General features: G+C 41.9%; 1 protein-coding gene and 1 pseudogene across 1 annotated transcript; one reads left to right on the forward strand and one right to left on the reverse strand.

Annotated features, from left to right (window-relative positions):
* The first annotated feature begins 8,492 nt into the window (after nt 1–8,492).
* On the forward strand, nt 8,493–10,496 carry LOC136677361 (piggyBac transposable element-derived protein 4-like). The gene has a single exon (XM_066654887.1). It carries the CDS (start codon nt 8,493–8,495, stop codon nt 10,494–10,496), a length of 2,004 nt encoding a protein of 667 aa, XP_066510984.1.
* A 4,669-nt stretch (nt 10,497–15,165) lies between these two features.
* Nucleotides 15,166–19,588, reverse strand: LOC136677362 (arrestin domain-containing protein 3-like; annotated as a pseudogene).
* Nucleotides 19,589–20,968: the final 1,380 nt, after the last annotated feature.

Raw genomic sequence — 20,968 nt, forward strand, 5'->3', positions numbered from 1 at the left:
GCAAATTAATTAATTTAATTTATTCATTCATTGTTCAGGGTCACGGTGGGTCTGGAGTCAACAATTTTCAGTCGCCAATCAACCTACCAACGTCTGTTTTTTGGACCGCGGGGATGAAGGGAAACCAGAGCACCGGGAGGAACCCCACGCGGACACCGGAAAAACACACAAAACTCCTCATAGACTGGCACCCGGAGCAGGACTCGAACCCAAAACCCCAGGACCCTGGAGCTGTATGAGTGCAATACTACCTGTTGGACCACAGTGCCACCTGCTGTAATATTTTTTTACTGCAAAAATGCTACACTCATTTTTCAGTCATTTATTTTCTGTAACCATTTCATCCAGATCAGGGTCACGGTGGGTCTAACACTAAATCAATGGGAGCAATGCAGGAACACACTCTAGGCAGCGTGAGACAGGGACAATTGATCAACCACCTTAGCTGTAGTTTTTGGAGTGGAAGGTGAGCACCCAGAGAAAACCCACACAGAGAATACACCAGACTCCTCATTGACAGTGACCCAATGTGAGCATCAGTCCAGGACCCTAGGACCATGGAGGAGTCTCACCACCATGCTCCTCGCTTTCCTCATTTCCTTCACGGTGATTACTCTTATTCATTGGCATTTCACTTGTTTCTGAATTAATACCAATACTTTAGTATACAACAACACCAATGATGCTAATGTATGTGCCTGGAATAATGCTTGAAACTAGCAATATCATTTGAGAAGAGATTAAAAAGATTCCACCAGGTAAACTTACTTAAAGGAGAAATCCACCTTGTTTTCAAATTTCTTCACAATTTCATCCCAGGTTTATATACATTTCCAAAATGGGTGGATTAATAGGTAAAAAAAACATTATTACAACAACATCCCAAGTAAAGTGCTAAGCTATGCAGACACCTGTTTCCTATTAACATCATTGAGAACAATCCTGACAGACTACTACATTTCAAATCAGACCACTCTAACATTGTTTATTCATTCATTCATTCATTATCTGTAAGCGCTTATGCAGTTCAGGGTCACGGTGGGTCCAGAGTCTAGCTGGAATCATTGGGTGCAAGGCAGGAATACACCCTGGAGGGGATGCCAGTCCTTCACAGGGCAACACACACACACACACACACACTCACACCTATGGACACTTTTGAGTTACCAATCTACCTACAAACGTGTGTTTTTGGACCATGGGAGGAAACCGGAACACCCAGAGGAAACCCACGCTGACACGGGGAGAACACACCAACTCCTCACAGACAGTCACCCGGAGGAAACCCACGCAGACACAGAGAGAACACACCACACTCCTCACAGACAGTCACCTGGAGCAGAAATTGAACCCAGAACCTCCAGGTCCCTGAAGCTGTGTGACTGCGACACTAACCTGCTGCGTCACCATGCCTCCCTTAACATGGTTTAGTACTCATTTAATCATGTGGGTATTTTTAAAAATCTGTTTAATTAATTTTTAAAATGTATTAAACTGTGAGTAGTGTGGCACAGTTGAGCAGCAGGTAGTGTCGCAGTCACACAGCTCCGGGATCCTGGTGTTGTGGTTCCAATCCCACTCCGGGTGACTGTCTGGGAGGGGTTTGGTGTGTTCTCCCCGTGTTTGAGTGGGTTTCTTCCAACAGTCTAAAAACACATGCTAGGAAGTGGACTGGCTACTCAAAAAAAAAGTATTCCATAGGTGCGAGTGTGTGAGTGCATGTGTGTTGCCCTGTGAAGGACTGGCGCCCCCACCAGGGTGTGTTTCCACCCTGCACCCAGTGAATTCCCAGTAGGCTCCGGACACACCGTGACCCCAAGAGGTTACAGATAATGAATGAATGAATAAATAAAATGTGAGTTAAAAGTTTATTCCCCTGTAGCAAGCACTTGGCTTGTACATGATGAACTAAGGCTCCTAAATATCCCCTTTTCATTTTTGACAATGGATTTCCAAGGAGATTAAACTAAATGTGTGTATGTACCAAACACCTATGTCTGCAGAGTGCACAGTAAAATAGCTGAATTCACAACTGAGAAGCCATGGCTGGATGCATTCACTAATTAGAATGGGATTCCCCAGTCCATATGAGTATTAACGCAGAGGAACACTGAACAAATTCTGCTTGTGTCAGTCTTTCCAAAGACTCTTGTTACAGCAGAGACCCATAGGACAATGTAAGAAATGGGAAATGAAGTAGACCTGATGTAATTACGTGTAAGATGTCCACTGCCTGAGACTGAGCAGCAAGCCAATGGGTGCCTCTAAGGAAGAGGAATAAAAACAAGCCACAAAAATTAGCTTTAGAACACCAAGAGAAACAGATAACTCGATAGGGCCTCTGAGATCAACTGCTGTAAAGCTTAGTTACTAGCAGATTTCTGTAAGGATGTCCACACTTACCCTCAGGCATGCCTTAGGACAGGTCCGGGGTGGAGTGAGAATGCCATTTAACCATATTTAAACTGACTAGCGTTGTCCTGAGATCATAAAACCGAACACAAACTTTTACTGCTCTTATTACTGAAAGAAAAGCTGTCAAACATAGTGTGATGTAGACCAGGACAGTGTAAGGTCCTTTGCAAAAGTACAGGGGCTCCAAGTGAAACGAGACTGTTTGCTAATATTTAAGTGACAATAGGTAATCATCATTCACAGAGAAGGCACTTCTGCACCTATTAATCCACTACTACTCATGTTTCTTTTGTTGAATTTAACGTATTTTAATCGTAAATCAAATATTGTACTAAAACGTAAGAGGTAAATGTGCCATGACTGTATTTAAAACAGGAGCACATGCCTGCTGGAGAAAAGGCAGCATCAGCACATTCCTAGTCCAGGCAAGGTAAACATCTGGGACACCTTTCGTAGGGCAGTGTGACACTGGCATTTACTTTGGAGCAGCAGGTGGATGAAAAAAGTCCAAACCTCTGGACTTCTACTGAGGCACCAGTTCAGCTTTTTCGCTTTTGATACTGACTACTTTGATATCTGAGCTACTGAGTAATTACACAGTACTAGTGTTTATCTATGGTACTTTTTAAATGTACACATCTGGCATTAAGTATACATATGTATGGATGCATTGGTAAAGTGTGGTGTTCTTGACTAAGTTTCTGACAAAGAAAAACAACCTTGAAGTTGAATGGAATCAATGGAAGTAAATGGTACCACTTTAAAATAAAACTACATTTAAAATGTTTATAAATGGCTTAAAAACCTGTTTAATACATGATTATTAATTATGTTGTAAACATAAGTCATTTATAATCACTTGTAGCACATAGGAAGGGGTACAGTGATCTCTATTTGGTCTAATACTGAAAGTATCATATAACTAACAGAAACTGTCATGGTAAAGAATAAGCTCAGGCCTGAGAATGTGAGTTTAGTAATTGTACATCTTGTGGTAAACCACGGTGTAAACAGAAAGACACTCCGTTGGTGGTCTGATGGTTAAACCTGGTTGAACAATTATGTGGTAAAGCTGACAGGCTTAATGTTGACTGATGAAGAAGACTAAGTAAGGTCAGTATTTGGTAAGATCTGAGGTTTAAGAGTGTAGATGGATGCGGGTTCACTATTTGGCAAACATGGTCACTGTTGCCCTTTCTGTCACTGTGTTTTAACTGTGTTTTCCCTGGCAGCAGGGAGTGTCACAGTCACACAGCTCCAGGGGCCTGGAGGTTGTGGGTTCGATTCCCACTCCGGGTGACTGTCTGTGAGGGGTTGGAGTGTTCTCCCTGTGTCTGTGAGGGTTTCCTCCGGGTGCTCTGGTTTCCTCCCACAGTCCAAAAACACATGTTGGTAGGTGGATTGGCGACTCAAAAGTGTCCGTAGGTGTAAATGTGTGTGTTGCCCTGTGTATGGCCAAATGTTCAATCTTTTTGTAATTAAAAATATGAATAGGTAGTTTGTCCTTCATGCCCTGTGAAGGACTGGCGCCCCCTCCAGGGTGTATTCCCGCCTTGCGCCCAATGATTCCAGGTAGGCTCTGGACCCACCGTGACCCTGAACTGGATAAGGGTTACAGATAATGAATGAAAGTGTAGTCTTATTCTAAATTGGTACCATAACATTGAAAATCCCAGAAATTGTGAAGCAATTGAGTTTATTCGTCATGAAAATTTCACACGATGTGGCAGATAGCTGCTGTGTGTAAACTAAATATCATCAAAAATGGAGATTATTGCTGCTGGAGTTTTTAAACACTATGTCCACACACTGTCTGCTTTGTTAAACACATTGGTCTACCTTGTAGATGTAAAGCCAGAGACAGTAGCTGCACAGTTTGTGTAGGTCATCCTCTAGTCCTTCATGGACACAGGTCACTGTTGTCTGATGTTTAGTTGGTGGGCTATTCTCAGTCCAGCAGTGACACTAAGGATTTTAAAAACTCTAGCAGCACTGCTGTTTTCTTATCCACTTGTAGCAGCACATCACACACAAACACAGTGCTGCATGGCTGAGAAGATCGACCACCAAAATACCTGCTCTGTGGTGGTCCTGACCATTGAAGAACAGGGTGTAAGGTGGAAAACAATGTATACAGAGCAACAGATGAAGTCCAGTCTGTAACTGTAGAATTACATAGTGCTCCTGTGGACAGTGGAGCTAAGAGACTGGACAGTGAGTGTAGAAACAAGAGAGTGGTCATAATGTTATGGTTTATTGGTGTATATCAGGTCTTAAAATTATTATATTTGAGAACACATCATTTTTACATTTTTAAAAGATTGCAGAAATGCAGAAGGAATGCAGAGAAATGTTGACAGTTAATGGGTTTAAAATTCAGAGATGTAACTTTTTGAAAATTTGTCAGTATTTACTAAATCTCTTTTTGAAGAGTTTTGGCCTGTTGCAGAAACTCGCAGACAATGTGTATAGATGAGGGGGGGTTAGGGGGGGATTAGGTCTCGCCCCTCGCTGCCATTGTATGCTTAGCTGAACCTATGTATGCTCTTAGGTCCCTTACACCTTTATTTGCTACACAAAACATGGGAATTTCTTTTTTAATTCATCGGAGAACTTTTACGTTTTGGCATAGCTGCTCGAGATGAGGGTAGGTACATGAGCTTTGCCTGACGTAAACAAGGACTACTGATGTGTAGACTGACCAATTAAATGTTTACAAAGAAGGTTATCGACCAATAACGGTAGCTCTACAGTCAGACCGTCCACTCAGAAGATTTTAAGCTACTTCACCACGCCTCCCCTCTCACTCAAGCGAACCAATCGGAGTAGGAGAGGGCGGGACTAGTTTGTGAACGAAACTTCTCGAAGTTCTATGTAAACTGTAGAAAAACAAAATCCCGGACGTTTGTGAAATTCCGCCCGGACATTTTTTTAAGTCTAAAAAAGAGGACATGTCCAAGTAAAAGAGAACGTCTGGTCACCCTACTATTATTCTAATTAAAAGCTGTGCTTCAAAATCATATAAACTGATGTGTCAAATGTTGAATCTCATCAAAACTAGGATCATTCTATTAAACAGATTTGTTTTTCAGTGCCTTGGTTCATTAATTGTAATTAATAATGACAAAATGCCACCGACAGATCAATTACCATTTCAACCATCCAACTCTACACCATCAACTCTGACTCAGTGAATTAACCTTGCACTCCTATTACTAACTCATTCCCTCTTTCCCTCTCTCAATTTCACATCCCCTCCTCGCACTCTCTTCATCTCTCTGCTCCGATTGGTCAGATTCCCTCCACCCCACCAATAGCATCTCAATAGGGGTTGCAGCAGGAGTGAGCTCGAGAGGCCTGGAAACGCTGGGGAGAGGTTTTTTTTTTCTCCCACCTACTATTTTTGGACAGAGTTTCTTCATGCACAATCAGATACCTTGGTGTCTTGGAGAAAATTCTATTCATTAACAATAGTACAAAAGTCATTCAGGCCTTTCCAACAATAATAGACATTAGACTTGCTAATAACATTTAGATTTTTTGTACTTTTTTAAAATCTGTGAATGGTCTGTGCAACACGAAAGGGTCAGTCTTGTAAACTGATAAATAAATGATAAGGCAGGGTCTCAGCTACAGAATATTGAACAAAAACTAGGTGGTTCTGTTAAGGCAATAAGGTAATATTAAAGGACATATACAAAACATATTAGAAAAATTGGTGCAGCGTGCATTTTTATAAAATTTATATATTTCCTATTTATTCATTCATTGTCTGTAACCACTTATCCAGTTCAGGGTTGTAGTGGGTCCCAATCTTACCCAGAATCACTGGGCGCAACACACACACACACACACATATATATATATATATTTCATTTTTTTTTTTTTTGATGTATGAAAGTTGCTGTATGAATAAATTTATCCTTATTATTTAATTATTTTTGTCATATTATCACATAGTAATAGATGTTGGAAGTGAATGTCTAAGGGTGCTATTAAAGACTTTTCTAAAGATCTAAAACATAGTTAATATATTCATTAATTTGTCTAACCACTTTACACTGATCCACATCGATCTGAAGCCTACCTAAGATCTTTGGGCTCAAAGCAGTAACACACCCTGGACAGGGTGACAGCATCGCGAGTGTGTCACACAGTCACCTAGTCATTCACACCTGTGGACAATTTCACACAGTCAGTCCACCTACCAACGTGTGTTTGGATGGTGGGAGGAAACCAAAGCATCCTGATGTAACCCACCCAGACGCAGTGAGAACACACCACATGCCTCACAGTTACCCAAGGCAAGAATTGGACTAAAGAATTAAAATGGATAACAAAGATCTTACTTTCCACATTGAGGAAAACATCACTTTATAGAGCGGCACGGTGGCGCAGCAGGTAGTGTCGCAGTCACACAGCTCCAGGGGCCTGGAGGTTGTGGGTTCGATTCCTGCTCCGGGTGACTGCCTGTGAGGAGTTGGTGTTCTCCCTGTGTCCTCCCACAGTCCAAAAACACAAATTGGTTGGTGGATTGGCGACTCAGGAGTGTGTATCTGTGTCTGTGTTGCCCATTGATTCTAGGTAGGCTCTGGACCCACCGTGACCCTGAATTGGATAAGGGTTACAGATAATGAATGAATGAATGAATGAATCACTTTATACACTCTTTAAATCATTTTTCATTCATTCATTAGAGAGATAAATGTATGAGCTAATTGCATATTCAGTGCATGTTGAATTAAGGTGAATGTGTAGAGTACATCTAAGCAACCAAACCCTTTTTTTTAACTATTTTAACAAAAAACAGTTTTTAAGTGATGATCTAAGGGAGACATTACAAATGTTGTAAACCCCTTGCAGGGAACACACTGATCATGTGATAGCCTAAGAATCATCCTCCTGTAATAACACCATCATGACAGGAGGCAAAGAAAACACCCTGTAGCATGACAGCAAAATCATTGCACAAATGTTGGTCTTTGATAGCAGATTTAACTGAGATTCTTAAAACATTAGACAAAAAAGAGACACTGGATAAGACAATGAGAGATTATAGTTTGGTTGTTTTATTATTAAATTGAATGTAATTTTATGAGTGAAACTATCCACCAAATCCCAAGGGATGATACATTACAATCAGCTCTTTTGCTAATAAAAAATATAGCAGCAGGAGTAAAAACGATCCCTAATCGTTTCCTTCTCGATGTTGGCTACATTTATTTTTAAATGTTTATTCTATCCTGAGGGAAGTCACTGTGAAAACCAATATCTTTTTTTCCCCCCACAAACACCGCCGAGGAGACATGATATTGGCCAGGGTTCATCCAACGTCAGACCACTCGACATTTTCATTCTCGAATTTAAAAAACTGGCGCTTTCATATGGGCCGTTTAAGTCGTGATTCGCCCACCGCTGCTGTGGGTTTCAGCCTAACGGTACTTTTTTCGTGGCTGAGGTAGCCTCTTTCTCTCTGTCTTTCTATCCTCTCCACGTCAGCTTTGGGCTATAAACGTCACCTAAACATGTCCAAAGTGTGGAATTGTCACATATTATGGGGGAGGGGTCGGCAACTTTGTACTCAGCGGCTTTTACTTTTTCTGAGGTAAACTTTGGAGATTGTTTCTCAAAGCGCTGTGTGGAGCGAGAAAGAAAGGAACCGTGAGAGGCTAACGGCTAGCGCCAGCGGGCATTTGCACAGCGAGCGAGCGGCCATCTGGCAGCCTAGCGAACTAGCAACAACCTCACCAGCTGCAGTCGCGGGAGAGAGAGAGAGGGAGGGAGAGAGAGGGAGAGAGAGAGGGAGAAAAAAAAACGCCCCTACAAAGCAGGACATGCAAGCAGCTTCTGACGTCTGCGGCCACACTGCGCTGCTACAAAGCGAGCTAACGCAGAGAGCGGAAAAACAATGATCCAGGACCCGTACTAAACACCATGTTAACAAACAACCGCGACATTCCCCGGCTCCGGGGGCGACAGGGGCTCCTTTTCGGCGCCGAGAGCCGCGTCCGCGCTCAGTTTCGACGGCCGCGAAAATAAATAAAAGGACTCATGCGGGCGCCGCTAGATCCCCCGAAATGGCGGCGAGGAAAAGCGGAGAGCTTTTTACTATTTTGGAAACGAACGCGGACGGCGCGGTCTCCGACGGCGAAGAGCGTCCCCTGAACCTCTCCGTGGACGTGAAGTGGTTTGAGATCCCTTTCAAACGCCCTGAATCGGACGAGGAAGAGGAGGTAGAGGAGGAGGAGGAGGAGGATGAAGAAATAGTGCAGGAGCCCGAGCTGAAGAGCGCGGCGGCGGCGGCAGCAGCGGGGGAGGAGACCGTGGACGCGGCGAGCTTCATCGCCGAAGGTGGCTGCAACATTATTTTGGTGACGGGCAATGGGATCACACACGAGGAGTACGAAGAGGAGTCCTACTACTCCAGCTCCAATAACTGTTCGGACACCACTTCAGACATTGATTTCTCCGACTTGGAGGAGGAGGAGCACGCAGGCTTGTTCAACTCCTATGACCTTCTGGACGAAGAGTGCACTTCTCCAGACTTCTGGGGAGAGCCCGACCAGGTAATATCAATCGAGCCCTTCACCGCCGACAGTGGCCCTCAGCACTCGCTAGGGGATGATGCTGACACTTTAGACTATTTCCGGTTGCTCTTCCCAGATTCATTGTTTGAACACATGGTAGAACAAACAAACAACTACGCCCTCTATCGGCAAAGGAGGAGCGGTAGGTCAGACCCCCACTGGCACCCCACCGACGTCAGGGAGATGAGGGCATATGTCGGCCTCAATATCCTGATGGGCATCAATCAGCTTCCAGACTATGGCATGTACTGGGCGAGTGATATCTTCATAGGTAATGCTGGCTTTAAAAAAACAATGACCGCCAGGCGCTTTGAGAAACTGAATCAAAACCTGCATTTATGCGACCGCCTGTCTGAGCCGCCCAAAGGTGAGCTTGGCTATGACGGCCTGTACAAAATCCGGCCCCTACTGGACATGTTGGGTAACACCATGTGGGACGCCTATCTGCCCAATCGGTGTTTGACTATTGACGAGTGTGCCATAACCACTAAGGGCCGTTTCTCACCAACACAGTACATGCCCTCTAAGCCTATGCGAAAGGGCCTGAAGATGTGGATGCTCTGTGACTCACGCTCGGGCTACTGCCATCGCACTCGACTGCACGTGGGAAAGCCAGGTGACGACGCATCTGCCATCACACTGGGCTACCGCACAGTCACATCTCTGGTCAGGGGCCTGGAGGGTCGCTACCATCACATCTTCATGGACAGTTTTTTCACCTCAGTGCCCCTGCTACAGCGACTCCTGCAGGACGGAGTTTATGCCTGTGGCCCCACCAACCCACACCGCCGCGGCTATCCTGATGCCCTTAAACCCCGCAATGTTGGTAAGTTGGAACCAGGGGAGTTCTACCAGTGCCAACATGGCAACCTAGTGGCTACCGTCACCAGGGACGCCAAGGTAGTCAGCTGTTTGTCGTCCAACTCTGCGCCGGGCATTGTAGGCATTGGACCTTGCAGCAAGCAGGATGGAGAAGGGAGTGATGGGGATGGTAGCAGTTTGTCAGCCCTTGGCATCCCGCGTCCACTCCCACTGCTTTTGTACCAAGAGAACATGCGTGGCGTAGACCTGTGTGACCAGCTGAGGGAGTGCTACCAAGTAGGGAGGCCATGCAAAAAGTGGTGGCGCTACTTCCTCTGGTTTTATGTCAACCTGTGCATTGTTAACGCCTACATCATCCTGCGTGAAAGCCGCGGTGGTGCACCACCGGCCAGCTTCAATGGCAAGGAGTTCACGCAGCGGCACTTCCGTGTGCGACTGGCACAGCAGCTAATTGGGGACTATCAGGGCGCTCGGGGCATGGAGCGGGCTGCCCGCAAACGCCACGCTGACTCACCCCTGGAGTATGGCCACCGGCTGGAGCGTATGTCTGAGCGCTCCCGCCGCTGCCGGAACTGCACCAACAAAGGCCTGAGGCATGAGAGTGTGTTTGGCTGCAAAATCTGCAACGTACACCTGTGCCGGGGAGGGTGCTTCAGTGAATTCCATAAATAAGCCTTCCTTTCTTTTTTATTTTTTTGGACTTTCTACTGTTTACGTTTATGTTTTTGTTCTCTATTGGTTATGCGACACATTGGATACTAAGGATTTGTTATCCAAAGGTAATCGTTGCAAGTACTGTAACCATCCTTGTAGTCTGATTTGATTAGTAGTGGTAGTTGTAGTGTCATAGTTGTAGTAATGCACGAATTTACAAGTTAAGGAATCAGCAATTATACATTTGCATTAGTATAGAATGTTTTGTCTAATTGCCTTTCATAATGCCCACAGAAGGCCTTGTGTCACTTTTTATAACCAGGAATTGAGATGCATTTTATTGACAACTAGAAATCCAATAGAAAACTTTTTGGCACTTATCTTGACAATAGCAGTGGCAAATGTTTTTGGTTTTTTTTCTGTGAGAAGTTCTTATGCTTTTCCAAAATAAATATTCCAAGAAGAAGATCCTCTTATCTGGAATCAGTTGGTTTTATATGTATGTGTGAAAAAAATATGGATAATGGAAGCATAATAAAATCACATTTACAAGAAACCTTAAAAAATGCATCAAGGGGATACAGCTTGTAGCAATTACAAGGCTGAAAAGGGCTCTCTAGTCTCCGTGGATGGACAGATTGTAACCTTTTTATATGCACTCCAGCCACCACAGCAAGACCATCTGTGTAATCTTAATATGAGTATGGTGTCTTTGAATAAGCCACTCTGAATTAGAGAGCTGGAGCTCCGCTAAAGAGAGCTCTCAACAGGCTCCTTCAGTTTAATGCGCCTGTTGAGCATATTTCATTATATTATATGGATAAAGCATTTCATAGAGCTGTACTTAATTTGTTAGTGTATGCTGTGTACAGGGGAACGTGGCATAAAATACAGTTACATGAGAGGATTACTGATCTGAATCTTTTTAACTTTGGAAAACTTGAGATGAGAGCAACACTGACTGTTGTTCTAGGAGCCATAACAGCTTGTGACACCAGTGATTTGTACCTGGCCTCTTGGAAACAGCCACAGGAGCTGTTTATCAAAGTAGCTGAAGGGATAATAAATTTGATTTGAATGTAATTGTAATGATATAATGAGGTCTATGTGTACTTTACAGCATAGTAAATGTGCTTAGATTTTTTTTTCTTCTTTGTTATGCAATGGAATGACACAAACTTACAAAGAGTAGGAAATTAATAACATATTTTAATAATACTGAAGTGGTTATAGGGCTGCACAACACCCGTTGTCACTGACCACATTGTGTGAAAAATTCATAATTGTCCATTAGAAATGCTCCAGAATTACTTAAAATAAATCATTTTACATTGACATCCATTGAAAGTTAAGTTTTTTCCATCTCCTGTAAGTTTACTATTTTGGAAATACAGGAGGTTCTTGGATTACGTCAGTGCAGAGTTACAATGTTTCGTGGTTACGACGCATCTCCCATTTACTGTATAAAGCCTTGTTTTGACTTAAGTGGTTTTGCGTCGTAACGTGAACTTCGTGATTGGTGTGTGCGGCGGAAGAATACACGGTTACGCGGCTCGGGACCGAGGAGGATAGGTGTTAGGATAAGTGCTTACAGTATGTTATTTACGTACAGTATTTACGTATGTTCCAACTTACACCGAAAATCGGTTTACGAGGCGACGTGGGAATGGATCAACATCGTAAGTCGAGGACCCCCTGTATATGTATTTCATTGGACAATTATGATATACATAGGCCTTTCATGAAGACATTTACAAATATTTATAAAAACATTTTTTTCCATCAGGCTTCAGTTGTAACCATTGCTGACATGAGATTAAAAAGTATTTGGGATAAAACAAGCCTTTCTGGCAACTGATATTTGTTGGAATACACCTTTATTAATATTCATGTAGCTTTGTCAGAGGTTTGGTTATATGTAGGTGACATAAGCCTGAACAATTTGATCACTTGCTTAACATGCTGTTGCTGCAGGGAGTGTGATGTGGGAAAGGTTCTGCAGAGAAACATTGAGTCTGGTCATACAGATGGACTTCATTTTGACCTATGCCATCTAAGAAAACATCATAGCAAACTGGTTACTTCCCACCATGGAGGTAATAATTCCTGCTGGCAGTCAACTCTTTCAGTAGGATACTGTGCCATGACATGACCTGTTCAAGAAATCAAACATCTCTGAAATGGGCTGGAAAACTATGTCCCATCCTTTGTGGCTTCATCTCACAACTTGCAGAACTTATTGGATCTGCTGTTAATGTATTGGTGCCAAACACACGGGCATGCTCACCCTCTGTAAGGGTCAGAGCCAGTTTTAATAATCTGTAAATCAGTCTCATTTAGACTTGTGAATGCTTTTACCAACATCTGTAATGTCATTTTTCCACTCAGACACAGAAAGGATGGTGGGTGTGCAGTGAAGCTAAGTCGCTTCCCACAAACAACCAAGAACGTCTTACGGCAAGAATGTGCTGTGCTATAGTTCTTTGATGAACTACATAGAACAGCTCAAAGTACCAGAGGGTTGGTTTGTAGTTCAGGTTACCTGGGCCGGTTTTTGTTGACTCCCTGAGCTGAGGCCCTGTTCAGAGCTGAGGCTCTATGGGAAGCCCCTTCAGTCCTGAAGCCCTGCGGCTCTCCGGCCGAGCTGAGCTGGACGCTTCTTCTGCCGTTCTTGAGCTGGGGGCGGGGTGGAGTCCCGTGGGGAGTCACCATAGCAACCTCAACCAATGAAGGTGGGGAGTTGCCAGCGGGCCAGAGCGGTTGTCATGGGTAACTGGTGGGCTGGGAGACAGCACAAGCCACGCCTATCTCCCCTCCCCCACTTTCCAAAAAAGAGTCTGAGGAAGGACAGTCAGTGGTCGAGCACTAAAGGCTAGGTGCATTAAAAACTAACCCTCCTGCTGTGTGGGAGTGGTGGTGGTGTGGGTGTATGGAGGACTAGGGCAGCAGATATATCACACTCAGGCTTGCTTGGCCCTGTTTACACAAAAGGGCCAACTCTTCAATTATACACAATAGAAGTAGACCCATTTCAGTTTAGTCGCCCCCTCAGCCATAACCCACAATCCTCTGAATTATGAAATCAGTTCACAGTAAAGCTACACTATAAGGCCATATGTTATAGGATATGCAAATATATTTCTGAAATTAAGAGTTTAACGTGTATACTTATTTCTCTAACTGGGAAAAACTCTGGTCAGACCTCCTGATACAGGCATGATGATACCTCAGTTTCAGAAGTAGGTCTATATAAACATGCATGAGGGTTTTTGCATATATGTTCTGTCTAAATATCAAAATATCAAAGAAAATTTATCTCAGCAGAAATTAATCTTGAATAATTAGACATACTACACTAATTTCAAATAAAAATTTCCTTTCAATTGAACTGCCTCCCTGGCATATTTGATAATTGATAATGAAATATATTGATAATGCACTGTTCCTGGTCCACGGCAACCATGTTTCTGTAGGTAGTGTTAGTCAAACTGACATCCACATAAAGGCCAAAACCCAGGGTTTCCCACAGAAAATTTCCCAGAGCATCACTCTCTCTAGTAACAGCATGTTAAGCAAGTTGTCCTAATGTTGTGGCTCATGTGGGTACATAATCCGTAATGACATTACAAGTTCAGCCACATGGTGGCGCTTTTAACACAACCTTATGTCTTTAAACTGCAACATGGACTTTGTGAGTACTTAAGCATACAGACAAATACCATCTTTAACAGAGAACACACCTTTACACACTTAAATAGACCATTAATGTTTGTGTGCTGAATCTAACATACACTTTCCGAAAAAACGGGAACTGTACAAGTACTTTATTGTCACTAAATGTACAAACATTGTAAGATACAGCAGTGATTTTAAACTCCAGTTGTATTCCCTAAAAGTGCATTACATTCTCTTCTCCAGAAGTAGAGGTGAATATTTGTAAGTGTTCATTATAGAACTGTGCACAAATTGTCCTGTTCATGAATGGGGCTTTTAACACAACTTAAACATCTATAATTAACACAGAATATGGTACAATTATGTTCCCTAACTAAAAGTACTGAATATGTATGATTACGTGTACCACTACAGTGATGGATTTTCTGAGAGTGTGCTGATGAATAACATTTAATAATAACTGGCCTGTCCAGTATTTTATGGCATATTTACAATTTTATGTTTTATATTTCCCAATTATTTCAGTGCAGAATATAAACAGTAATTGCCCTCTAAAATCTACAGGTGATGTAAAGTTAGTTTTCGTCTATATAATCAACAATTCACGTCATCTAACCTGGGTGTGTGGAAGACCCAAAGATAGACTCACAGTTCTCATGTAATATATGTGTGTATTCATATATAAAAGTAAAAAAAAAATAGCATTTTAGCTTTTGCACATTCATGTTTATGTCAAAAGTCTTATAAAAACCAGCACCTCCCAGTGCTCGTATATTCCATGTTCTCCCTGTGTCTGCGTGGGTTTCCTCCCACAGTCCAAAAACATGGACGTTAGGTTGTGTTAGATTGGCTACTACTAAAAACAGTCCTGGTGTGTGTGTGTGTGTGTGTGTGTGTGTGTGTGTGTGCTGATGTTGACTGGAATGGCGTTCTGTGCAGTGTTGACTGTAAAGCATTTTTGGGTATTTTTTAAAGTAATAAAATTAATAAACATGTCCAATTCAAATTAGTCTTATTTGAAATCTAACTGATTTTTTCCTGGAATTTCTAACAAATCAGAACAAGCTGAGGGTCCTGGAAAAGCAGAGCTATCCCAGTCTTCCTGGCTGATTCTCCATGATTCAGATCAAATGTGTGCATCCACAGCTGCTGCAGAGTTGCTGTTCTGGCTCTGGGGGACTGGAAGGACCACCACTGGGAATTTAATTTCTAGATTTGAAGTGAATTTCATCTTTAGAATGACCTAAATGGAAACATACGACAAGAAATCCTGAGATAAGGCATTTATTCAAAAGTATATTAAATTGCCAAACATTTGGACACCAGTTTGGCCAGCATTTCTTCTGAGATGTAAGGTTTTAATTGGTAGTTCGTCTCTCTTTGCTACAGTAATAGCCTGTTCTTTTTTGGGAAGTCTTGAGGGAAGACAGTGGAACACTGCTTTAAGCCAATCAGTCATTTTAACAAGAGGTGTTTAGAGAAACGTGACTGTGGTAATATACTTCATTATTTAAGTGACATGCTGCACACCTGTGCTTTCTTTAAACATAAGGGCCGTATGCATAATGTAAAACAGCAAGGAACATGTCACCTCAATCCACAGTCAAAAACTCTAACCTACCTTAAGTCTGTACTCCACTAAGAATCCCGCAATTGAGAATAGAAACACTGGAATCCTCAGCAATCCTCGACACTTTAGTCACACTTGCTTTGGTAGATGGTCTAATGGAGTCACCTTTCTCTTTCAAAACCTTTTTAATTGGAATTTTTCATTTTTTCATGGCAAAAAAGCTTTGCTTCTGGTAGAAGCAGAACTTAGGTCTGACTGCTCGAGAGGAGTTGTTGTCGATGTCTATATTCACCTTCAGTTCCTCCCCTGTGAAGAAATAGTACAAATCAGTCCCAAATTTATATTCATTGTTTATTGTTCAGCATTACTTTATCTAGAGGAGCTGTTATTATGTCAACCGACCCAGTTGGAAAAAAAACAGCAGCAAGAACACTTTGCAGCACAACACAGACACAGCCTACGCAATAAAACAAATAGTTAAGCATGCACATTAGCCACAAATAAATGACATCATCTGGGCTCCCCAAAACAACCCGTCTCTGTGTAACATATTAAATGAGTTATACATATTTTGACAAGTGCTTCACTGAAACCATAAAAATATCTCCAGAAATACTATTGCTTATATCTGTTGGACTTACCCAAATGGTAACCCAGCTTCTCTATGTGAATGTTCATGAACACACTCCCAGATGTGAAGATTTTCATCTTCTTCTCTTTAGACCCATACTGAGGATGCGGAACAGATATGTCAAGTAACAATTAACACACAACAACTCTGTTTGCCTGCTGTAGCATATACAGTTATAAACAAAATATTTGGGACTCCATGGTGAAATTACAGGGTTTATTTTTTATTGTTTATGCTGTTTATTTTGCTGAATTTAACATACTGTTACTGTTGACAACAAAACCTTTTATCTCCATTTTAACTTGAAAATACCAGGTATCTTTAAGGTGATGTCTTCGATTGTGGAGAAACACTGTTCTCTCTGGTTTGTTTATGTTCAGAAGCTCCACATCTTTTAAGGTGGAATAATATGTTTGAGGAGGGCGGCACGGTGGTGCAGCAGGTAGTGTCGCAGTCACACAGCTTCAGAGGCCTGGAGGTTGTGGGTTCGATTTCCGCTCCAGTTGACTGTCTGGGAGGAGCGTGGTGTGCTCTCCCCGTGTACGCGTGGGTTTCCTCCGGGTGCTCCGGTTTCCTCCCACAGTCCAAAAACACACGTTGGTAGGTGGATTGGCGACTCAAAAGTGTCCGTAGGTGTGAGTGTGTGAGTGAATGTGTGAGTGTGTGTTGCCCTGTGAAGGACTGGCGCCCCCTCCAGGGTGTATTCCCGCCTTGTGCCCAATGATTCCAGGTAGGCTCTGGACCCACCGGGACCCTGAACTGGATAAGGGCTACAGATGATGAAATGAATGAATGAATAAATATGTTTGAGGGACAAAAAATTACTGTTTGTACGTGGCTGAAGTGTAATTGGTCTTAATTGGCAATAAACTCATTTCAGTAATGCAGTTAGCTGTGTCCTGAATTTGGAGGCCTTCCACAAAAATAAGTAAATATTACCCATCTATGGGGCAGGAATATTGCAATACCCTCAAGAATTTTAAATGTAGGTAAAAAAAAGCTAATGTACATTTTTATATTTAATTTTTTCCTGTATGATATACACAACAAATTAACAAAAATGGTGCACTTAAGTTTGCTAAAACAAAGGGCAAATCTACAGCAGGTCATTTTTTAGGAACCAGCAAATATAAGCTAGTTTTTGAAAGTATATAACTGAGAATGTCCCACCCCCTAACTAAAGCCATGCCCCAAAACAGATGAATATGCACAACCTGACTACAGCTGGAAGAGTGCACAAGAAAGCATCAGAGAGAGGAGCACACTGCATTTTTTACCTACTTACCATTTCTGGCGTTCAGTGCCACCTGTTTCTTACAGGAATGTGTGTGTAGTTCAATGTGAAGAACAGACACACCCTGGACACATTCCCAAATGAGCACACACATTTGATATATTGATTGATCATTTGATGCTGGGTGTTCTATAAAAACTACTCGAGCTTTGGTTATTCTGTGTCGAGCAGATGTTTTCATAGTGCATCTTAAAACAATTGTATCGGGGGCATGAGTGGGACAGACTCAATATTACAGTAAAATAAATACTTAAACAATTCTGTCATAAAACTTTATTTAATGGATATTAATTAATATATAAGTAATATCACATGAGAAATTCAGCATGATGGACAAGGCTCCTACTGGACACGTGGAGGAGAGCAGTCAGCCAAAGCAGGAACATGTGTCCTGTTCATAGGTGCTGCTTTTATTTTATTATATTTTATTAGCCAGTGTATTATAGACAGTCTTCTAGGCAAATGTACGTACTGCAGATCTCAAAAAAATCTAGACTGTAGAAGTTGGATTGTTTGAGAATGTGTTCCCATATGATTAACATTAACAAAATAGGTTATTTGACCATGGACGTTTGACGATTTGCATTCCAAAGCAGTTCTATTATTATCATGTGCTTATCAACAAGTCTGGTATAGACATGTCCTCCCAGGGAACATAGTTGAAATACACTTTGTCGTTTCTGGGTATCTGCATTGATCTGCGCAGTTTAGCTTCCAGAGATTGATACACATGTCCATAGTATGCTTTGAAGGATGCCGGCATATCTCTGTACACATGAAGACATAACCATTAAAATTAAAGTTTTAAAAGATGGAAACAATCATTCATTATCTGTAACCGCTTATCCAATTTAGGGTCGCGGTGGGTCCAGAGCCTACCTGGAATCATTGGGCACAAGGCTGGAATACACCCTGGAGGGGGCGCCAGTCCTTCACAGGGCAACGCAGACACACATTCACTCACACACTCACACCTACGGACACTTTGGAGTCATGAATCCACCTACCAACGTGTGTTTTTGGACTGTGGGAGGAAACCCACGCGGACACAGGGAGAACACGCCACACTCCTCACAGACAGTCACCCGGAGGAAACCCACGCGGACACAGGGAGAACACACTAACTCCTCACAGACGGTCACCCGGAGCGGGAATCGAACCCACAACCTCAATTATTATATAATATTATTATAATTAATATTGAGCTTAACTTCAGCTATGTTGCTGTTGTTTAAACTTGGAATATTTCATCAATATTCGTGTTCAAAACAATGTTGAAAACAGTATAAATATTTTCGTTCATTTTTCAAACATCTCACTCCTTTTAAAAGGGTACACGACATGTTGTGAGGTCTAATGTCTACAGATAAAAAAAATGACAGTACCTTTATTCTTCATGCTTCTGCTTGAATGAAGTACTGAGCTGCTTTGTAGAAGTTTTCCATGTCCTGGTAAACCACAATTCTGTTCTGGCCATAATACTCAGCCCACTGCACGGATGCATAGCCTATCCCAGTAAACAAGGAACGTCCCTGGACGTTCAAAATAGGTCTAAAAGTAGTCTGTCCGTCAAGTACATATTTTAAACGTCAATGGACGTCCAAAATCCATCTTAATAAGTTAGTTATCAAGTGGTGACCAATCGATAATGTCAGTTGACGTCCAAAAAGAATTTTATACAAGTAATTTATTAATGTATTAATTTATTTATATAACGTCATTTCAACTTTCATTTTCAACCTTAAGAGAACGTTGATAAGACGGCCGTCATTACGTTATTTCAACGTTGAATCAACGGCTAAATGTTTACTGGGATGGCTTTGATGGAAAAGCTCTGGATATGGATTTCCTTCTTCAGCTCCAGCGTCTCCGCTGGTGAAGGTGTTGTTGGCATTTATCGGGTCGAGAGTTATAAACAACTTCTTCACAGGAGGTGCCATCGTTCTGTATTCAGTTTCTTAGTATCTTAGAAAGGTAAGGGTTGGTGCTGTAAAGAACATTGTTTATTCTTGAAATTGGGATTTTAATATCACAAAGCCTCATATTTTAATACAATCCATTAATATTTATGCATTTATTTTTCAGGGTTTTAAAGAAAATAAGGCTAATGTGCATAAAGTGGACTGTACCCAGCTAACAAAATTACAACTTTAGGACATTGTTAAAATGTTTTTAAAAATGCATTAAGCAAATTTACCAGAGTGCTTGCCAGATCAGTGTCCTGAATTCCAATCAATGCACAGGTAGGTTGGTCAAGGGGGCCTCCAGTGGCCAATTCTGTGATAATACAATAACATATAGTATAATAATAATAATAATAATAATAATAATAATAATAATAAATTGGCTCTCTGTCCTAAATGCAGTTTTCCAGTTTTCTGGCAGAGAATTTATTTGTGATCATGTCAAATTACACACTTATTTATGTTTGTCATGTGAGTTAACGACTAAGGACATGGAATACCACATAGTGCTCCTTTAAATGTGCAATATCCCGCCCTTTAGACATTAATATATCAGCAAATGACTAATTTCAATGTAAAAAATATAGTGGAGAATGAAAATGAAGAGAATGACCCCACACCCACTTTGTTCTCAGCCCCTTGTTTTCATAGATGGGATGCCCTCCCCAAGCAACAAGTCACGGCAGTGTATGCAGGGCACACGGGCTGGCAGAATCTTCTGTGAAACATTTACACATACTTCAGCAAAACAGTCTCTGTCAAAGAGTGAAACAAGACAAGGATCAACACGGGACTAGCTTTTCCCAGGTGGGGAACACTTAGTGCTGCTGAAAGCTGTGGGCTGCCTCCTCGAGTTTGTTGATTCTAGTTCCCTGAATGTCTTTCTGCAAAAGAAATAAATTTCTAAACCTCTTGCACATGATGTTACGGGGATGTCACGTGTTAGCGGGGTATGAAATTTGATGTTTATAATCTGAGACAATATGTTGCTTGATTTTTTTTGCTCTCAAATGATGTATTGAGCTGATTTAATATAGGCTTCTTGGTCAAGGTAAATGATGTGTCTGATCCACTCATTCCAGTGCAAAATAATGATACACCACCACTACATAAGTGTTACTGCAGTGCTGAAAAGAATGCTCTGGCAAAAGGACACTTTCTTTGTGGTGGTTCTGAGGAGGTTCTGGACCACTGAAGATTAAGATAAAATGGGGCTAGCAAAGCATACTAAACAATAACGAGACTAAAATCTATAACCTTAGTCATAGTGCATCTACATGGTCAGTGGAGCTAGTGAAATGAACAATGAGTGTAGAAAAATGTAGGTCATTATTACGTTCAGCTTTGATACTATGC

Source organism: Hoplias malabaricus, chromosome X2 (assembly GCF_029633855.1).
Source record: "Hoplias malabaricus isolate fHopMal1 chromosome X2, fHopMal1.hap1, whole genome shotgun sequence".
Taxonomy (NCBI): domain Eukaryota; kingdom Metazoa; phylum Chordata; class Actinopteri; order Characiformes; family Erythrinidae; genus Hoplias; species Hoplias malabaricus.